We start from the raw sequence: 22,228 nt of genomic DNA on the forward strand, positions 1-22,228 counted from the left end.
TTGATATATTGTGCTTCCAGAGATGATCTTCTGCATACCTCCGTTGTATGAATAGTTAGTTGAGTTATAGCTGCTTTCCGATCAGCTGGAAGATGTCTGGCTGTTCTCCTCTGACCTCTGACATCAAAGCATTTTTGCCCAGTGACCTGCTGTAAACCCCAGAAATTTATGTGCAGAAAAATCCCAGAACATCAGCAGTTTCTGAAATGCTCAGACCAGCCCATCTGATGCCACGTTCAAAGTCACTTAAATCACCTTTCTTATTCATTCTGATATTCAGTTTTTAACTTCAGAAGGTTGTCTTGACCATGTCTACATGACTAAGCTGCTGAGATGTGATGAGTGCCCTAACTTACATCCTGTTTATCATTCTTTATGAACATAATAGGGATCATTCATGATGTATTCAATAAAGGGGCGTCCCCTGGGAAGTGAAACGCTCATCTCCTGCTGCTGTCGCACTTTCAGGCATGGTTACCAGGGTAACCCTATAATGCATTTACCACATATGGCAATCACTGATGTTCTTCCCTGAATGTTGTTGACTTTCAGTGTATTCTTGCTGCCATGTCACTGTAAACCGCTTCCTGTGTAGATTCCACCTAACACTCGTTTCCCATAGATTTATACTCAACAGACTTCTTTTAGAAACAAACAGTAGCCCCCGTTTGCCAATAAAAAGAATGCAGCTTTAAAGGACTTGATATTTTACTTTGTCCATCTTTTATATACAGTATATTAGTGCTGGGCATCACTATAATTCTGAACAGATAAAATGTCAACTGTGGCTTTTCAAGTGGACTGAATAGATTGTAATACTTCCTACTGACGAACGAGGGGTCTGTATAAATTTAACTCACACAGTTCATTAATATACAACAACAACAATAATAATCCATCACTAAATCTGTTTAACAGGGCAAAGGTACACAATCACTTAACACTACTAACACTCTAACATTACTGCCAGCACATTTGTAAAATTGCACTGCTGAATGGCTCAATGGCTAATGGTAATTAGCAAGAACACTCTTAAGAACTGGGAGGGTTACAGCGACAGCAAAGACAGATGACGAATAAATAGAAGCAACCACAGAAAACACCTTTACCAACAGTGGAGCTGTGTCTGCCGTTTGAAGGTTTTTCACTTCATTTGCGCCACAAAGTTTGGAAGAACAAGTTCAAAAGGACTTTGTTTCAAAGCTGCACCTCACATCTTCGCTGTGGAAACAACGAACGCATCCCATCGTACCAAACACAACAACAAGCAGCCTTTTAAGGGTGGACCCTATAATCCTCTGGGAAATCTGTAACTTTAGTCAGCATTGTTTTGTGATTTTATTTTAAGGTTTATTTGTTTATTATGATTGAAAAGCTCACTTGTGCAGAAATAATAATAATAATAGTATTGTGACAACTGGGAACTGGCCAGAGTTTTAAGAAACAAAATGCAAAATTACCCGTTTTTGGAAAAAATGCAATTGGGATTTTCCTGACATGAATCAACAATCAATCACAAAACAGTCAAAATAACTTTTTTTACTCAAAGGGGGCACACACAGACTCGAAAGACATCAAAAGAGACGGTTAATCAAGACAATGCTTCGTCATAAGGTTCCCTTTCATCTTGCAGAGAATTTTTCCCCCCTTCACAGTAGAATATGTTCAGTAATTTTAATAGTCATCAAATTCTAGATCAAATTAAACTGAATGTGTAACAATAAGTATTTTTACAAGAAAAAAAATCCTTTTTTTTCTACATAGTTTACAATGAACGCCATTTAAAAAGAAATGAGCAGAGTCAGTGAAGTATAACGTATAGAATGTTGTGCCTACTTTAATTTTTTTCCTCCAAACAACAGCGATATGCTTTTATGACTTTGTAGATCAGGAAAGCACAAACACAAGCATGTTTTGTTTTTAACACAAACGCCTCGTCTATGACACAGATGTGGATAAAATAGAAATTAGCGAAGAATTAAAAAATCCAGAAGTGAAAGAAATACAACAGGGAGAAACATCAACATTAGAAAAAAAGAAATAATAAAACGATGTCACTCAAAATTAGGTGAAGTGACTGAAAAATGCTGGATTTCTCCATTGATATGCAGGAGGATAGATCGCTGCGCTCACATGGGTGTATATGTGGTCAATTTTGTTAAGTCTACGCTATCAGACACCTAATTAGGCCTACCTCAGCATTCCTCTGTTGGTGTGTGTAGCATGATAATTAATTTCCCGCGAGTATTGGCTGCTACATGGCATCCATGAGATTTGTTTGTGTGTGCGTGTGCGTTTGTGTATGTTAATAATTAGTGGTATTCTCGTCTCTGGGCTGTCCAGTCGTGCCTGAGTGAGTTTTCTCATTTTCAGGCTGAGCGGTCAACACAGCGTGGTACGTCTCACTCCAACATGACAAGTAATGGTGTGTGAGTATATATGTAAAATAAAAATATTAACATAAATCCACTGCCATGGACTGTCATGATACCTCCGTTATTAACTTATCGTCCAATTTATGAGCATGACTGTAATTTTTTTAGTCTGAGCCACTTTTATTTTATTTTCCTAGGGTAGTCTGTAATGGCTACAAACATTAAATGGTAGGGGTGCAACGATACTCGTATCGATATTGAACCATTTGATACAGTGCTTTCGGTTCGGTACGCATATGTATCGAACAATACAATTTATTTTTTTTTTTTATCAACTTTCCTTCTGAAGATGCTGTCTGTGTTAAGCGCTCAGTGGATCTGCGCTCGACAGTGCAGCCTAGGCGGAGTAGTCGAACGCAGATTCACTGAGCGCAGGGCAAGCTAGCGAGACAGAAGTTAAGCTCTCATTGCAACATGGCAAATTGAACCTCCCCCACCCTCATTCAGATCTGGCGTTTGGAACTATTTTGGTCTTCATGTGAGGTATGACCCTGAAGGTAAGCGTGTCATGGACAAAAGTAAAACAGTATGTTGGATGTGCCATGCAATGCTCAATTACATGGGTGGGAACTAGTGCGTTAGCGCAGTTAGCTCGTTAACGTGTTGACGCCGTCCAACCCCACGCACGGGGCGATCTGCGGTAGCTCGTTAACGGAGATTTGCCGTGTTGTGGCGTTAACGTCATTTTAACGAGATTTACGCTGACAGCACTAGTGGGAACACAATGAATATGACTGCACATTTACTCCGACATCATCCTAGTGCAAAGACAAGTGGAAGCAGACAAAAGCAACAACAAAGCAACATTAAATTTAAAAACTGTACGTTTGAGTTAAAATATATATTTATAATTTTAATAAATGACAAATTAAAAAAGCATGAACATTTTTTTGTATCGAAAAAATATCGAACCGTGACACCAAAGTATCGAACCGAACCGTGAATTTTGTGTATCGTTGCACCCCTAATAATATGGCCATATTTTCTTTTGGAAATATGTTAAAGTCTGGTTTTATAAGTCTGCTTGTGTTTTTGTCTTCACATTATGCTCTGGGCAGTATATTTACTGCCATTTCTATTGCCTGGAGCAAAGCCTGCGATTCCTGAAGGAGCTGTGAAGGAGACGATGGAGTTTCAGAGCTGGAGCTGTTCATGCGATCACCATGGTGAATATGAGCTGTTTGTATGATAATATGGATGAGCTTCGTGAGCTGATTTAGGTTTAGAGGGAAGACAGTGGGGGAAGTTTGATGTGTTTCATTGAGCACTGCAGTGTTGCAGCGACATATGTCACACTCACTTCCAGGACCACACTGTGACTCTATCTGGCTTCGGGACTTGTTGGACAGACCGAGACATTAATCTAAACAGCAAAAAGAAATGTGGAGCGACTCCACAAGTATAAGATAAGATAAGATCACCTTTATTAGTCCCACAGGTGGGAAATTTCGTTCGTTACAGCAAAAGTGCAAAGTTATGTAGCAGAAATTAGAAAACACTGGAATGAAATAAAATAAAATACTATATACAACTGAGTAAGAAAATACAAAAGTACAACTTTGTCAGAATCAACTGAAACGTAATCCCCGGACATGTTGTTGCTAGGAGATGTTTCTGTAGCCTTAAAATTGAAATGATATCAATGCAAACAGATTATTTGCTGAGGTAATTTGTCATTGTTGCTGATTTAACACACTGTTTGTGTCTCCTGATGGAGGAATCCAGAGTTAATCTGAAATGGTTCTGTACAATCACTATCCACTTCATTAGGTACACCTGTCGAATTACTTGTTAACACAAACATATAATCAGCCAATCAAATGGTAGCTACTCGATTAATTTAGGGATGTAGGCATGATCAAGATAACCTGCAAGTTCAAGGCAGGCATCAGAATGGGTAAATGGTAAATGGCCTGTATTTGTATAGCACTTTACTAGTCCCTAAGGACCCCAAAGCGCTTTACACATCCAGTCATCCACCCATTCACACACACATTCACACACTGGTGATGGCAAGCTACATTGTAGCCACAGCCACCCTGGGGCGCACTGACTTTAAACTGGATTGTTGCAGCAAAACAGGCTGGTTTTAGTAAACTGCTGCTCTTTTGGGATTTTCCTGCATTCTAAGTGAATAGTCCAAAAATGAGACATCCAGTAAGTGGCAGTTTTCTGAGGGAGAATTGAATTCCTTGTTGACCACTTGTTATGGCTAAGGTATGCAGAAGAGCCTCCCTGAAGGTTCACAATGTTGAATCTTGAAGCAGACTGGCTATAGCAATAGAAGACCATACCACATGCTGCTCTTGCCAACTAAAACTGGAAACTGTGGCCAAAATTTAGACAGGGTGATGAAATTGGACTATAGAAGATTGGAAAAACGTTGCCCGCTCTAATGAGTCTTAATTTCTGCTGCAACATTTGGATGACAGAGTCAGAACAGAGTCAGAAGAGCATAAACAACATGAAAGCACGGATCCCTGATGCCTTGTGTCAACGGTTCAGGCTAGTGGTGATGTAATGATATGGGGAATATTTTCTCCCTTTAGTATCAACTGAGCATCATTTAAACACAACAGCCAACCTGAGTGTAGTTGCTGACCATGTCCATCCCTTTATGGCCACGGTGTACCCATCTTCTGCTGGCTGCTTCCAGCAGGATAAAACCCCCATGTCTCAACACCAAGCTCACATTACCTCAAACTAGTTTCTTGAGTTCATTCTACTCAAACGGCCTCCACCATTCCCAGATCCCTATCCCAAAAGCATCTTAGGGATTTGATGGAAAGGGAGATATCACATCAGGTTAATTTCAAATGAACTAAAATCTGAAGAATGTTTCCAGCATGTTGCTGAATCTATCCTGCAAAGAATTAAGGCAGTTCTGAAGGCATAAAGGGGGTCCAACCTGGTACTAACCAGCTGTATCTAATAAAGTGATCAGTGAGTGTATCATTTTTGCATGCTGACCATCCTCTGCACCATTTACAAAACACGCAGCTGAACAGTTTGTGTAACATTTGTTCTGGCTCTGCTCCCAAATGGACAGAAAAGGAAACCATTCATTTTAAGCTCCTTAATGTTTAATGTTTAGATTTTGATTCATTGAATAATTATTTGTAAGTTTTTGGCTGCTGCTTTTTTGGCTTAAATATTTCTTTTTTCTTAATTTACTTAAAAAAATGTAAATATATGTCAATATGTTGTCATCTGGAATTATTATACCCTGTTCACCATTACTATCCAGGAAAGACAGCTCCTGTGAAAGGTCTCTACTGCTCCACACGTTGGAGTAATAAAGCAAACATTTTCATGATCTTCTTAAGAAACTTTTTTCTTGTCTGCAGTGCTTGGAAGTGTGAAGACAACGTGAAACACATCCCTCTCGAAAGTGCTTGACAAATGAGCTCTTCCAGCAAAGGCAACAGAGCCAATTCCAGCAGAAACTCACTGCCAGCACTGTTACTGCTGTGTATTAGAATGCAAAGACTGTGCAAGTCTTGAGCTTTTTCTCATTTCTTTATATTTTACTAGAAAAGAGGGAAGCAGGTGCAACCTATAAAAAGGTGCAAACATGCATGGGAATACAGTATAAAAGGTAAAAAAAAAAAATTATTTTTTTAAAAAAAGTGTTTCCAAAGTGTAGGATTCTATTAAGGTTGAAGGTGAACACAGCCTGAACTCTCTTTGGCAAGCTTTTTTGTAATTTCTTTAAGTAGTCTAGAATAATTCTCCAGGCTTGTTGAAAGACATTTAGAGCTTTTCTTTGGATGTTGGTAGGGCTGCTCAATTATGGCAAAAATGATAATCACAATTATTTTCACTGAAATTGAGATCTCGATTATTTGACGATATTTATTTAACAATAACAATGTATTGAATAATGACTTTAAAGATTGTCAAAAAATAATATAAAATAGTGTGCAAATACTGATAACAGTGCAAATGTTTGCAATATAAAAAATAAATGAAAAATGCAAACATCTATGTTTAGTGAACTTTGCAGTGTTGCTCTGTGGTGCAGCTACGACACTGTAGCAAAGTTTACACAATATTTCTACTTGATCCACGTCTGACTCCACGAACCCATAATGTTTCCACACCACTGAAGTTTTTTTTACCTCTCTTTTCAACCAACGGCAGTCACTCTCCTCTCCAAATAACTTCTGCTTAGCTTTCTGAGCTTCCCTCGGGTCCTCTTAATTGTTGTGACGCGTGTTCGAAATGCAGAGAGGTGCGCTCGATTTGCCACACGGAGCAGCGCAAGAGTAAAGCACGAGGGAGGGGCTAATAATCGGCTCAGTCATTTTTAATGATCGTTGAAAGCCCAGATCGTAATCGTGATTAAAATTCGATTAATTGAGCAGCCCTAGATGGCTGCCTTTCTTTCCGTTCTCTGTCAAGATGATCTCACACTGCTTCAATAATCTTGAGGTCTGGGCTTTGGGGAGGCCAGTTTTCAACTGATAGTGATCCATTGTGTGCCTTCTATCCAGGTATGCTTTTACAGCATTGCCAGTGTGTTTGGGATCATTGTCATACTGAAAAACGAAACTGTTGCCAATGGTACTGCATGATGGACTAAAACCTCTCAGTAGTTTCCTGTGTTGTGAGTTCCACCAATTTTGAAGAAATCTCCAACACCAAGGCTGAAAGGCACCCCGAACAATGGCAGAGTCTCCACTGTATTTTAAAGATGGCTGTGGACATTGTTGCACCTCTCTCCTGACCATATTGACAATGACTGGAAGCAAAAACTTCATATTTGGACTCATCACTCAACAGACCTACTGCGCATCGCTTTCAGTCGAGTTCTTGTATAATTACGCAAACCTCAGCCTTTTCTCCCCAAGGTTGGCAAATAGTACATGAATCAATTGAAGGTCCAGACACAACTCCCACGTAATGTGTCAGGTCTTTGCTTAATTTTTCCCAATTTCTCACAGATATGACTTTCGGATTCTGGTTATCTGCTATAGATAGTGTTTTAGGCCTGCCTCTTTTTATGTCCTCTACCTGTCGAGTTTCCATATCATGTCATGATTTGTCAAAGATCTAATAGTGCAAAAATACCTTTATTTTTTGTAATCATTTTTCATTGATTCAACTAAAGAAATAGGAACAAATGATGTGTTTTTGTGTCAGGCTGATAATAATAAAGTGCCTGAAGACACAATTTAAATTGGCTCTTTGCTAAGTCTGTCATGTGTTTCCACAACAATGGTTCATCCCTTGAAGGACATTTCATGCTTGAATGAGTCATAGGTCAGTGTTAATTGGCTTAAATAAAAACATTCCTCTGTAACTGGTCAGGTACAAGGACTGGATTAAAAAGAAAAGCTTTGAGAAACCTCCAGAAAGTCTGGAGAACTACTGATCAAGACCACTTTAAAGAAATGAGAGGTGGCTCAAGACTTTTGTACACTAATGTAATGTTAGACAAAGCATCCATGAGTGTTAAACACTTTCTGAAGGTATCTGACTGCCATCTACTGTGTTCACCTATGCAATAACAGCACAGTCTGCACAGTTCATCCAATCATTACCCTGCAGGCATCTGCAGCTACACGGATTTAAGTGTGTGTTTTGTGTGTGTGTGTTTCACAGAGAGAGTTGGAGGGAACAGCTGCATCTTGAGATGTCTGAGTACCCTTGCTGAATTCTTAATGGTTGTTTAGAAGATGATTCACTGACACCTGAGGGGTCTCACACAGGATGATGAGGCATCACTTTCTTGTTGCCTCATTACCATAGTTAACAGATATTCTGTACAAAGGAAAAACACAGATACAAACCTAAAATACGGCCTTTGTGCTCCTAGTCCAGGTTTGGTCATTATTACTTCCTTCAGAGTTACTCAGAATCATGTTTAAATTAAGAATGGATAAAATAATCACAATAATTAAATAATGTCAAGACAAAAGCAAAAGTTGAAAATGTAGAGATCTATTAATTTAAAAAAAACAAAACAAGAAAAGAAAACAAGGATAGAATCGGTTAGGATAAAAACCCCATCTGGAAAGATTACAGGTGGCATTATATTAACAATAATTTCAAAGTGTAGGAGTATATTTGCATTTCCACAATGATAAAACATATACGATCATACATAAGCATTGGAGCTAAATAGGTGTAGTAAATTTGAAGGTGATAAGAATTTTAAAAGCAAATATAAATCATAAAACCAATGGTTGTAAAGGGAATAAAGCCATTAGAAACATGCATAGTTGTGGTTTGATCTCACAGTAATGTCTGACGGCCAAATCTTGAACAACCTGAATTTACATTTGACAAAAGAAGTGTGCTGATATCGACTAAAATTAATTTTCGACTGTGAAACGTAGCCGTGTAGTACGTCTGCACTACAGATGCTCACATGGCTCCATAAAAACCCAATTCAACGTCAGAAAAACTGCAGGACTGGATTTCACAACCAGTAATTATCGGAAAGAAAAAACTCATCCAAACTGGTCAGAGACAGCAACTCAAATATTTTCTGGTTGAGTAAATGAATGAGTTAAGTACATGAATGCTTGCAATTTTATCTCAGATGGTTCTCAGAAAACTAATTTTACCCACATTGGTCTTTTTCTAGTTTTTGTCCCTTTATGCCAAAGAGAGACATCAGAATCCACAAGTAACAGATGCACCTTCTATGATCACAATAATGTGAATCAACAGGGAGCTTTGTGGATTTATCCAGATTTCTTCAGAATACAAACACACTCACACAAACACTGTGAACTACGCACATGCTGGAAAAACACAGGGTTTCATTAATTGTCTTGCAAAATACAAACTATGCCAGAAAAAACTAAGTAATCATCCCCCAGAGGATCGAATAAAATTTCTGTGTGTGCATGTGGTCCCCACAAGTACAGCAAAAAATGATAAACAGATGTGCTTGCTAGATGAATAATACCAAGCATTACACACATGGGAAGGTGTGTTCCCAGTTTACAGCAAATCACTTGGTTTGCAAATGATACAGCTGTGTGTGTGCGTGTGCATGTTTTGAGACACCTGGGTATCCAACTGCAGGAGATGAAGAACAGAGGGGAGGAGGAGGAGAGGAGTGAGAAGCAGATGCAAGCAAAATAATCTACCCCGGGAGTGAAGCAGGGAGCAGAGGCAGGTGGGACAAAATAAATGCTTCTGAACGATAAGGAATGAGAAGATGGAGGATACGGGTGAGGAAAAACTGAGAGAGAAGAAAGGGGGGAGCAGATGGGAAGAAAAAAAATGTGGAAGGAGGGAAGAGAGGTAGGGAGACATATGTCGGAATGAGCATATGGAAGAATGAATAAAAATGAGGGAGCAGGTTAAGAGAGGAGGAGGAGGAAGAAGAGCGGTGACTTGCCTTTTGAACCATTTCCTTCCTCTCATGTGCTCCTCTCTCTGTAGCCCTGTCAAAATGCATCTAAAGAGGTAATCTGTATGCTTCATATACCACTGCATTCACATACTCTTATCCGTGTGTGTGTGTGTGTGTGTGTGTGTGTGTGTGTGTGTGTGTGTGTGTGTGTGTGTGTGTGTGTGTGTGTGTGTATAAACTGCTCTTAAAATGTATTTAAAGAGAACTTATGCTCATTTCCAACTCCGTATTTTTCCTTGGAGCAGCTTAATATGCTGTTCAAAATAAACCTTATTCATTTTGCACTGGACCTAAGTACAGCTCTTTACCTCATCCTGTGTCTGAAACAGGCAGAAGATGAAGGCCAACCACTGTTTTTGTACTTATAATGCAGATGTTTATAATAGTACAAGCAAGTCCAAACCCTAAATGAAAAAACGGCCCCAAATTCCTGGAGTGAGATTACTAAAAGTACAACAATATCATATTTGAATATATTTTAAAAAAAACAAACAAACACAGAGCAGGGACAAAGAGGAGAAAAATGTCCCAGCATTTTATTTGTTTCTATTGTGGCTGGTACTGCTTGTGAAACACCAGGACACAACAACAAGGTAATTAACCCACCAACAGCATGAATGCTGGTAACTGAGTCAGTCGCTTACATCAGAGGTTCTACAAAGATTCAGCACAGAAGTCGAAATCAGCTGTAAACCATTACGGGGCGTGGTAATTTCACAGCTGGCGTGTGCAACAACCAATGTGGCGACCATAAACTAAGCCTAACAATTTATACTGGCGGTTGGGATGTGTTGGAATCGCTGCAGTCCTCTGCTAAACAACAGGCGTCGTCATTTGGTGGTGGTATAGAAATAGAAGCAATCATTTCATCTTTTCTGTTGCAGCATCTTCCTCTCTATGATGTAAGAATCTCTGTGCTTATATAACACTGAAGTGCCAGTAAAGACCAACACAACTATACACGTCTTCAACAGGCTGGCACTAGCAAGCTTGGTTAGCAAGCTGCACCTACAAAATAAAGGAGTGCGACACAGGCAAAGCATAATAAAGTTTCATTTAACAAAACTGAAGCACAAACCTCTTGGATGGTCTGTACCACATACCAGGCCACACCATTTGTCAGATCCCTTAGGAGAAGCATAAAGCATAATAATCCACCAAATCACGCAGAGCTACCTGCTGTGTAGACCCCTTGTGAATAAGTGAGCAGCCAAATGTAGCTTCTTCTTCTTCTTCTACAATGTAAAAAGCTTCCACGGTCCTGAACAGCACAAACACAGTGGGGCGGTCCAGATTAGTGAAGCAAGTTAAGGCTGAGGTTTGGAACCATGTGGCTATTAGATGGAAGGTTAAGCCACCTTTCTTCTTATTGGCTGTCCCTCGCAAACACAAGGTGGGGCCAAAAGCAGAAAACTGAAACAGAGCATTTAGATCAGTCTGAAGCCTGACCTTTTTCCCCAAACAGAGATTACCTGCACATAAGCTTACCTCATTATCTTTGTATTTAATGAGGATTCATCTCAAGAGCATTTAAGAAATGTTTTTAAGACCATAACAAGCTTTCTCTTCTGTTTTTTTTTCTCCATACAGGTGATCCAGGTGTTTTGTTTGTTTTTCTTTCTTTCTTCCCCCCTTTCTCACCGTCTCTTCTCCCCTCTGGTTTTCTTTCTCTCCCTCTCTTTCTTTCATTCTTTCTCCCTGTCCTATCCCCCAGTCATGTCTGTCCCGTTTGTAGCAATCGAAAATAAAATAAATACATAATTATAATAAAGGTCAATCAAATGGACCAATATGGCAAGGCCATGATGATCCACTTGGTAAAATAAATCTGCTTGGCATCTTTCTTGGCCTTAAGACAACAATTCTGATGGCTAAAGATCCAAACGGGACACAAAAAAAAAAAAAAAGGACCATAACAAGACTATTTAGTACAAAATACGGATTTCATAATAGAAAGCTGGCAAAATGAAGAACACTAAACGTCTAATCAAGCTACATCCATTTGCACACACATGCACCTCTGTTGGGTAACATCTAAAAATGTTCTGCGGTGCATGTGTGAAAAAGGTTTTTGTTTTCTTTGTACTGGCTTCCCTGTAACGCTGAAAGCAGAACAAAACTCTAACGTCAACTGTCAATATTCCTTATGTGCCTTGAAATGCGTAAGACCCCAAGAAAACTGGTTCATCTATCTTTCAATCAAAAGTTTCCCTCTATAAATAAGACAAAAGCTTTAGCAGTTTTGTTATTGTTGTTTTCACTCTTCTACAGTGTGCATGTGTGGTCCAAAGAGACAATGAGTGAGAGATTGGTGTCACATATAAAGACTTCATCTGACAGAGATAATGCTGCCCTGCCCCCCTCACCTAACACACACACACACACACACACACACACACACACACACGTGCCAGCCTCACTGCAGAAAGAACATATTTGAGCTCTTCTTTGGTCTGTCAAGCAAAGAGAAAAATCCTTTAAAGTGGGTGTATGTTTGATGTGTTATCTGTCCATGAGAGATCGAGTCGTGTCTTTCATATTTCCATCTTTTTCTGGAACTTCCTCTTTTATTTTTTCACCCATCAAAACAAACAGCCTGCACGAGTGTGATCATTTACCGTTCAGATCAGATCAGTGACCATTCCTGTAAATGGCAACTCAACTGGAACTGTAAAAAACACCATGCTTGGGAACTATAAATTACAGAGGTACGCCTAAACTATTTCACTCTATCCCACACATTTAGCTCAGCATTGGGTTACCGGAGTAGATCGAACCCACTCAAGACAATTGTTGTGATCCCACCAGGCATGCCGCAGCATGTTTAATAAACAGCTCTCCTTTCTGCAGCACTAAAATTCACACCAGGTCTATTTTTTCCTGCTTTAAACAGATAACGAGGACAGAAAGGCGACACAGGTGGTTTAAAATGAAATTCACATCAGTGGTCAACAAATCCGCAGCAACTGTGTGACGCTATCGTGTAAATATGAACCACAATCTCTGAGGAGTGTTTCCAGCACACTGTTCAATCTCTGCCACAAAAAACCCTGACACTTCAGAAGACAAAGGGGTCCAAATATAATGTATAACATTATTATAAAGAGTTAAACTATTGAGATTTCCAATAAAAACTTTCCACCTCTGATGAATTTCAAAGTCTCTTCAGCTTTCCAAAAAGGAAAAACCTGGAGACAAAGAGATTGTTACACCTTGTTTTCTAGTTAATTGGCGAGCAATGTGGCTGCATTTCAAATGTGGTTTGAATTTGCATTTGTGCCGTGTGAATGGTAAGAAATTCTTCTAACTATAAAAAAACACTTCTCTTTATTTCCTGCCTTTGTTCTCCCCACCATCCCTCCTCACCCCCTCCTCACTCTCTGTCAGTCTGAGAACCTCTAGTTGTTTGTTTGTTGACCTCTGGCGATTTGATCCTACTGAGATGTGTGTGCTTCTTTGTGTGTGTTTGTGTGTGCGTATGTACTCCCTCGGCATTTATCAGTCATTACTTACATACAGCCTTCAAGGCCTGTAATTAACTTCAGCTTTGAAGCCCCCTACCCCACCACCTGCTCATTTCCTGCACGCACGCACAAACATAAAGTACGTCTCTCTGTTCTTGCATACAGTTGCACAAATAATTGCACACTTGCACACATTCTTCAACACTCAGTCATGCTGTGAAGACTAATTGTGTTTTTAGTGAAAACAGGGAAAACACACCTCACATCTCTGAGGCCAAACTCTGCCTGTGCGTGCGCACGAGGCGTCCCTAATGTTTTTTGGTGATAACACAATTTGCAGATCTCTCACTAATGCTAAAAATCAATAATAAGATTCACACACTCGGGTTGATGAATGTCCACCTCACGACAAGCTGATGTAGCAAAAAGCACTTATTCGATACCTCAAAAACATGATCAACATGACCTATGGCCTGTGTCCTATTCTAAATCATCCCACACGCGCCCACACAAACCTGTGTTTGCCCACAGCACAGAGAAAAATAGCTGAACTCTGCAGAGACATGAACTCTAATTCTTTATTGATTTTATCTTGTTATAACTCTGTGTTCTTGTGTCTTTTGACACAACTGAACTGAATACATGTCAAGTTACAATGTTAAAGCTTGTAGCCAGAAGTCCTGAAACAGCGTGTAAAACAAAGAGACCGTCATGCCAGAAAATAAACAATCCCATATTTTTTTTGTCCAACTTTTTATCACAACCAATAGACACTTTTGATTAATAAGCAACTGCTACCGGCTGTGTGAAAAAGACAGATTGTACATCAAAAACACACCACTTGTTTTGTAGCCTTGAGTTAAAAACTATGCCTGTTCTTCAGACTCTTTAGACTTGGACCGAGGGCTACAAAGTACAAACTTTCACATACTGAAGTCCAAAGAAGGTGTTTTTACTCGTTCTATGGTCATGTGATAAGCTGGAGGAATTTTAGGAAAGGGTTCGTGGAATTATACGCGAGATTTCAGAGATTCCAGTAAAGCTTAGCTCAAGATTGTTTGTTTTAGGGGACGGGTCAGTCTGGATCGGCGGTGATAAACAAATTAGAAGCTGGGTTCAATCCAGCATTTCAATAGCAAGACTGGGCTTGTGAGATGGCTAGAGCTACAGCATTTGAAAAACTGTCATAAGAGACTTGCAAAGTTCAAGAATTATTATAGAAAATTGGCAAATATTGACATTTTTTTGCAGTGCGTTGAGAGAACAATATGCTATTTTGAAGAATCTACAATATAAATTCCTGTTTTTAATTATTTCACATTTTTTTGTTTACTACATAAACATGTATGTGTGTTCATTCTTAGTTTTGATGCCTCCAGTGAGAATCTACAATGAAAATAGTCAAGAAAATAAAGAAAAAACATGAAATGAGAAAGTGTGTCCAGACTTTTGACTGGTAGTGTATATAGTGAACCCTTCACTCAAAGAGGTCATGCCCTCCTAACGATACATCATCTTTTGTCTCAATACAATTTAAATGTACGAGTTGTTAAATTGAACAAAAATGGAAGAATTAAGTCAAGTGAAAAAAACTGCAGTTCCTCCAGTGACCACTTGGAGCTTGTTCCATAACCAAGACAACAGCCATAGATTTCTGTGCTAAAATGTCCAATTTTATATTATAAAGTTTGCTGCTGGATACTGCCATGAAGACTTATGATGTCCCATGGTAGATTCCTCTTAACAAACACCCATTACTCAAGGTTTTGTGTGAGACTCAAAGGAGCAGTCTCCAAGTTAGATTTTGAAAAAAACGTACCTCCCACTGCCAGTCGTTCCACTGTGGATGACAGATATTTTCGACCTCAGCCATGCTTTTGATTACATGGTGTTGGGACATGATTAAACAGTCCTCTGGGATTCCTGACCATCAACATAGTAGGATGGAATTAGGATGTATATGACTCCATAACAGCTTTATAACTTATATAGAGGGCACACTAGTCCATTTTTTTTGGAGGATGGTTAAATCAATTAAATTAAAGTCAATTTGCTGACAATCTGTCAACAAAATTAAATATTTCTGTCCCATCGGTTATGGTTTTAAACGATTTGCACCAATTGCAACTGCATAAGGTGCAGAAACGTGTTCTTAGCTGGTTTGACGAGTGCTGCAAAGTTGGCCGCCACAAGGTAGAAACAGCATCAGTTGCTTACTCAGCAGCGATGGCTGCCTACTTTCTATGATGTCACTTGTTTTATCTGTCCACAATTTGAATGCAGGGATCTAAGGAAGACACAATGATACGTTGGGCTGTGGAGGAACTTAAATCTGTACTGTATTATGAGTCACCCCTCCCACTTCTTGCTCTCTGGCTGTTTATCTTTCTCTTACTTTCCTCTTGCCTCATTTCTATGGTTCTCTATTTTCCCTTTATTGTACTTTTACTTGTTATATGTTATGTTTACATATAAACACTAGTTTTTATTTTATATAACCTTTGCATTCCCTCTTATCTGCTGGCTGATTCATCTTCATCTTGTCACTATGCATAGGAAGCAGCTCGGAAAAAAGAAACAATAGAGAAAATAAACAGCCCTGTCCTGAAGTTAGTTCATGTAGCATATTTACATTCCAGCAGAGTGTTTATTATCTCTTTACTATTATTCTATTATCTAAGCTTTTATTTGAGTAACTAACGGAGGAGGCATACACTGCAGCTATTGGCACACGGCGACAGTCTTCTGCTGCTCTAACAAAGCAGTGTGAGGTGCAGCGTGTATCTCTGGGGCACTTGGACAGTTAAGTGAATAGAATTGTTCCATCCCCCACATTAACGTCATTAACCGTGGATAAAGTGGATGTGCTGCGGTGCCAAATGTACTGATCATTGACTGTCACTGCTGTGTCACAACTGGAGCCTGCACAGTGATGACCCACTCTTTCCTTAACAAGGCAGCGATGAGACAGAAATCCAAGAAAGATAACTGTCCTACTTAAGTTCAAATGGATTGCTCCATATTTGGCACATACAACTTGGTCCTCAGTGTGTTTTTGGCCATTTTCCCCCAAAAAACAGGTATTCCATACATATATATATATGTATATTTATATTTATATATACACTAGGGGTGCAACGATACACAAAATTCACGGTTCGGTTCGGTTCGATACTTTGGTGTCACGGTTCGATATTTTTTCGATACAAAAAAATTTTTCATGCGTTTTTAATTTGTCATTTATTAAAATTATAAATATATATTTTAACTCAAAAGTACAGTTTTTAAATTTAATGTTGCTGAAACAAAAGTAATTAAAAAAATAAATCTGATTGAGGAATCACTCATCTTTGGAAAAGAGAGTTTATTACAGAGAAATGGCTCTTTCCAAAATAAAAGCAATACTATACGCTTCTTCTGGGCTATATTCTCAGCAGCATATTGTAGCGGGTCAGGGCTGTTCGGGGTTCTGTTTGTACAGTTATGTTTTGTTTATGTTGCCATAGTGACGGGTGACGCCCTCTCGCTGCGACGGCGTGTCCTTCCGGGGTCAGAGGGCGCCCTGTGTGTTGTTGTTGTTGTTGCTGTGCGGTTGCTGCGCTGAGCAGTTAGCTAGCGGCAGTGTTCTTCTGCAGATGTCAATAAACGGCTGTGCTCCCTGGCTAGCTCACGGGAAGCAAGACCAAACGACACCTCCGTCTCCTCCTTGTCTGAGCTCGCCACAATATTAAACATATCAGGTCCCCATAAGGAGAATCATGTGCTAACGGCTGTCTAAATGACTCGGGTAAAGTTTGTAGCATGCATGCTTGTTGTTTTTGTCTGCTTCCACTTGTCTTTGCACTAGGATGATGTCGGAGTAAATGTGCAGTCATATTCGTTGTGTTCCCACTAGTGCTGTCAGCGTTAATCTCGTTGAAATGACGTTAACGCCACAACACGGCAAATCTCCGTTAACGAGCTACCCCTGATCGCCCCGTGCGTGGGGCTAGACGGCTAACACATTAATGAGCTAACTGCACTAACACACTACTTCCCACCCATGTAATTGAGCATTGCGTGGCACATCCAACATACTGTTTTACTTTAGTCCATGACGCGCTTACCTTCAGGGTTATACGTCACATGAAAACCAAAATAATTCCAAACGCCAGATCTGAATGAGGGTGGGGGAGGTTCAATTTGCCATGTTGCAAGGAGAGCTTAACTTCTGTCTGCTAGCTTGCCCTGCGCTCTTCCTTCTGACAATGCTGTCTGTGTTGAACGCTCAGTGGATCTGCGCTCGACAGTGCAACCTAGGCGGAGTAGTCGAACGCTGATTCACTGAGCGCTCAACACAGACAGCATCGTCAGAAGGAAAGTTGATAAAATAAATTACAAATGTTGTATTGTTCGATACATATGCGTACCGAACCGAAAGCACTGTATCGAACGGTTCAATATCGATACGAGTATCGTTGCACCCCTAATATACACATATTCTATATATTCTGTGGACTGACGAGACAAAAGTTGAACGTTTTAGAAAGATTAACTCCTGTTACATCTGCTGTAAAATGAACACAGCATCTCATAAACAGAACATCACAGCAACAGTCAAACATGGTGGTGGTAGTATTATGGTCTAGGGCTGCCTTGCTGCTGAAAACAAAATGAATCGAAATGCAGACTTAAATCAGATTGAAATGCTTTGGCATGAAACATGTGGTTCATCCTCAAAAATCATTAAATGCAGCTGAAATAAAACAATTCTGCACACAAGACCAGGCCAAAATTCTCCATAGCGATGTGAAAGACTCACTGCCAGTTATCACAAACGATTTTTTCCTTAACAAATGAAATCAAAATTTAAAACCTGCATTTGGTGTTTACTTGGGTTATCTTTGTCTCATATTTAAATTTATTTGAGCTGTAATAACAAATATGAAACTATGTGACAAATATGCAAAATTAATACAAAATCAGAAAGGGTGAGCCCAGACCGTTTTTCACAGCACTGCAGAGACTTTTACCCACACATCTACGTGTATGTGTTGATGGTGGGGTACAGATCAGGAGATTTCATTTTCATTGACCATGAAACTGAATACTATTTATTATTTCATCAGATACATATTACAGTGTGAGAAGAGATAGTAATTTTGACTGCAGTATTAAAGAGTGAGTACACTCTCTAAAAAGCATTACTTTCTTGTTTAAACATGTGTATTTTAATATTCTCTCAGAAGATGTCTGCAATAACTTCTTGTGTTGATCATTGCAACCAGCCATGACAGGAAGGCTAGTTTTGGACAAGTCTGTCAACACAATACAACACAAAAACAGAGGCCCAGGCTGAACGCGAGTGCTGTCCACTGATGAGAGTCACTGGCATCACGGCTGATGTGATCCCGTTGCTAGACTGTCTCTATTCATTTGTTTCCTAGGCTCATATATGTACTGTTTATAGCCCACAGTAATTAACCTATCACTTTGCACCAGAAATTAGCACACTTGTTTCTCTCCTTAGCAGCCTCATTAAATTCACATACGTCCATTTAGCCTGATTAAGTAGGTTTGGCTACAGTAGAGAAAACCACAGTGCTATCATTAAGCATCAAACTGAAAAAAAAAAAAATAACAGCAGCAAATGAGATGAAACCAAGGACAAGTCATCAGATTGATGCAAATAAAGGATAATGTGTACCTTCCCACATATAATCAGGAAAAATGGAAAAAAAATTATGAATTTGATATGAGAAACTATTTATAATTTCAAGAGAATAACTTGGTCAGTACAAAAAACAATCTGAGGCTAATTTAGTGCTGTATACATGTGGACAAACATCACACCGCAGTAAGTTTGCTGCTTGGTATCCCAATGACAAATTAATTTAGCAGCATAAAGGACAGAGCTTCAGAATCAGGCAGTAATAAAGGACCCAACATGAGGCCCCATATCAACTGATAGTGCATACTAACTCTTAATGCATATTCTATATCTAAACAAGAGTACATGTTTAGATCATACAACCAACAAAAGCCACAACAGGTATTACTGGCTTTGAGTCCTTGGTCATGAACGCAAAGATAATAACATTTCCAAGTTTTCTAACACAATATGGTTCATCCTCTCTCCAAAGGTCATTATTCCAGAAGTCTTGTCATTTATTCAGATGCAGCGTTGCAATCCTAAGCCATACTGCCGTGTACTTTTATATAGAGAGAGGAGACTTTCTACCATAACCCCTTCCAAAAAAGTCACACATATTCAGCCTTTCTCTAACTGAACTTCAACATTTAACATGCTAAGTGAGGCCTGTAGAGTCTGAGGCATGGCTCTTTGGTTTTTTTGCACTTACTCTGTGCACTTACTGTGAATTTGCTGGGAAGTCCACTCTTGGGAAACTGCGGCATTGTGTCAACACAGACTTGAATGCTCCAGACTAGGAAACTGTCTAAATGTCTGCTTTTATAAAAGTGCTTAAAACAGAGGCTGACCTCAATCATATACATTTTTTTGATAAGCACACCTGTGCACCTATATTTAATTCCTATCGTAGCAGTAGGGGTGCACTTAATTTTCCCCAGGATTGCATATAGTCCTGTGAAAACTTGTAACTCTATACTAAGTCAGTTATTGCACGCCTTAGACAAATTCACTGTAATTTTTTTTTAGTGCAACCCTTTATACATTATGCCAAGTTAAATCAGAAATATGCTCCAAATATGCAGACACTAAAAGATTAATAACACTATGGGCTGAGGTCAGAGTGACATGAGAAAATTATCTCAAAAGTAATTCCAGAACTCCATTTACTTGGACTGTATTCGTAAGAAGAAAGTCACAGTCAAAACAAATCAATATTGATCTATCATAAAGATCTTATAGACCAAATGTTGTGTCGTGGATGGGACAAATGATGTTAAACATTTCACTAGAAAAATTTACATATATTGAAAGTGAAGCTGAACTTTGGATCAGAAAGTCCGTCTAAACCATGAAGTGCTTGGTTTGATATTCGTTCCCCCATTAACAAAGAAGGGGTTCATGGTTGTTGATATTGTTGATATTATTGTTTTTACAGCACTTATAAAGATTTTTTCCTGTTATAAATTTCACTGTCAGATTATCATAACTGAAGTCTGCCTCCTCCATGAAGGAGCCTTGCTACCATCTCGTGGCCGGTTGAAGAACTACATCTACTAATGTTATCATTTAGCAGCTATTATGAACAAGAAATATCCATAGTACCCATGCACCCACTTATATATAAAGACTATACAGTCTATGATATACAGTAGACCGTATAGACCACCTTCGGTAAACTCAAACTAACATAGATGGGAATCATTTACCTATTTAATCTTCCCACAAGCACAGAGCGAGTCCTCAACCATCACACTGCCTCCACTTTAACTAAACACACTACTAACCACCCAGCAGCGTTTCCTTTCCACAAAAGGCTGTTCGCACACTGACAGAGCGAGCACACCCGGTCTTCTTACCGAGTGAAGCAGTGGTGGCAGACCTCTTTGGCCAGTCTGTTGGACACGCAGCAGGCCAGCGGCTCGGCAGAGATCACCAGCTCTCCTTTGCGTATCCTGCCCGTTGCCCGGAGACCGTTACCTTTCCCGGGGCTGACGAAACGCTCGAGAATCGGTGCCATCATTGATTTTCCCTCCACGTGAAACAAACTTCCGTGTTTACATCCGCGATAAACGCTGCGTCATGACGTCACATGAACGTACACACGCTTTTACTACATATAAATGCAAAACGATTGTTTCGTATTTTTTGTATTTCTTTTTTTATTATTATTTCTTTCCAAACTGTATGTGCAGCTCACAGTTTATTATTTTGAACACTTGGTTTTTATTTAGTGTTTTTGCTTTTCTTTAGATATAACACAGACGGTATTTGTAAATGGCATAGAAATGTCAATAAACATTATTAATAATAATATGTTAATATCACTAATATAATAAACCAATGCCTTCCCTTTTAATTTTAGTTTGGTTTTAGGTAATGCTGTGTATGGTTGTTATTAGATTTATTAATATGAACTAATGAAGTATGCACTATCAAATGTGATTTCTGAATTCTCTATTGTGTAATATTTGTGCACTTTTAGCAAAACTTTGGAGAGTCCCAGATGAAGGGTCACTCAGCAGCCGCGGAGCAGAAGCCAGGGGGGGTTTCAGTGACGCGCCCGTGAGCTCCGCCGGCAGCCAGCTGTGCCTGAGTGACCGAGCCGGCTGGCTGACCTTGGTAAAACTGCTACTCTTAAGTTGTCCAGGCTGACATTAGCAGTCTTAGGAAAGGTGAGTTCAGGTGCAGTCACAGGTGCTGGAGAATTCATACAAGCGGTGTCTGAATAAACTGGGTGTGAAGCAACATTAAACACAGTCTTACAAAATGCAGCCTGGGAAGTTGCACACACAGTTCCCAGGACTACTGGCTGAAAAGCATGGAGCACAGATTTATACAGACATGATCGTGGAACTAAAACTTTAACTTGAGCAACCAACTCTGCAGTGTTCAAACCAAGTATTTTTGCCAGCTTGTTAACAGCAGATGACACCTTGTTGCTCTTAACCTGGACAATCACAGAACGCACAGTCTTGAAGAGTTCACAATGAGCAACGCAAACAGTCTTTGAATGAGCATACTCTGGGCTTGTGAAATTTAACTCAGGAGATAATGGAAACATGAGGTTTATCACAGGCAGCCTCAGAATGAACTGGCTGGTGAGCCGCGTAACACATGGGTGAAGCAACACCAACAACAGTCTCATGAGGTGTAGCCTGAACAGTATCTGGCTGGGAAATTGAACTGTCCCTGTTTAGTTCAGCAGTAGGAGAAATTGTCTTTTGAGCAGAGCAGCAAATAGTCTTTTGAACAGCATTTTTAATGTCTGAGTGAGATTATGATTGTCCAAGTCAGAAAATTTCATAACAGATTCACACATGTA

The 22,228-nt window shown here is 39.5% G+C and overlaps 1 protein-coding gene across 1 annotated transcript in view; it reads right to left on the reverse strand.

Annotated features, from left to right (window-relative positions):
- The window catches only part of smyd3 (SET and MYND domain containing 3), a 117,613-nt gene extending 96,648 nt beyond the window's left edge, over nucleotides 1-20,965 (reverse strand). Inside the window, exon 1 of the mRNA XM_086284153.1 lies at nucleotides 20,763-20,965. Coding sequence (XP_086140279.1) covers nucleotides 20,763-20,926 — 164 coding nt within the window. The 5' untranslated portion in view covers nucleotides 20,927-20,965. The remainder of the gene's footprint in view (nucleotides 1-20,762) is intronic.
- Between the last annotated feature and the right edge of the window lie 1,263 nt (nucleotides 20,966-22,228).

This window comes from Aulonocara sp. 'chitande type north' Nkhata Bay, linkage group LG1 (assembly GCF_057382095.1).
Source record: "Aulonocara sp. 'chitande type north' Nkhata Bay isolate Kocher_YH1m ecotype deep benthic linkage group LG1, A_spYH_male_GT1.1, whole genome shotgun sequence".
NCBI classification, from domain to species: Eukaryota; Metazoa; Chordata; class Actinopteri; order Cichliformes; family Cichlidae; genus Aulonocara; species Aulonocara sp. 'chitande type north' Nkhata Bay.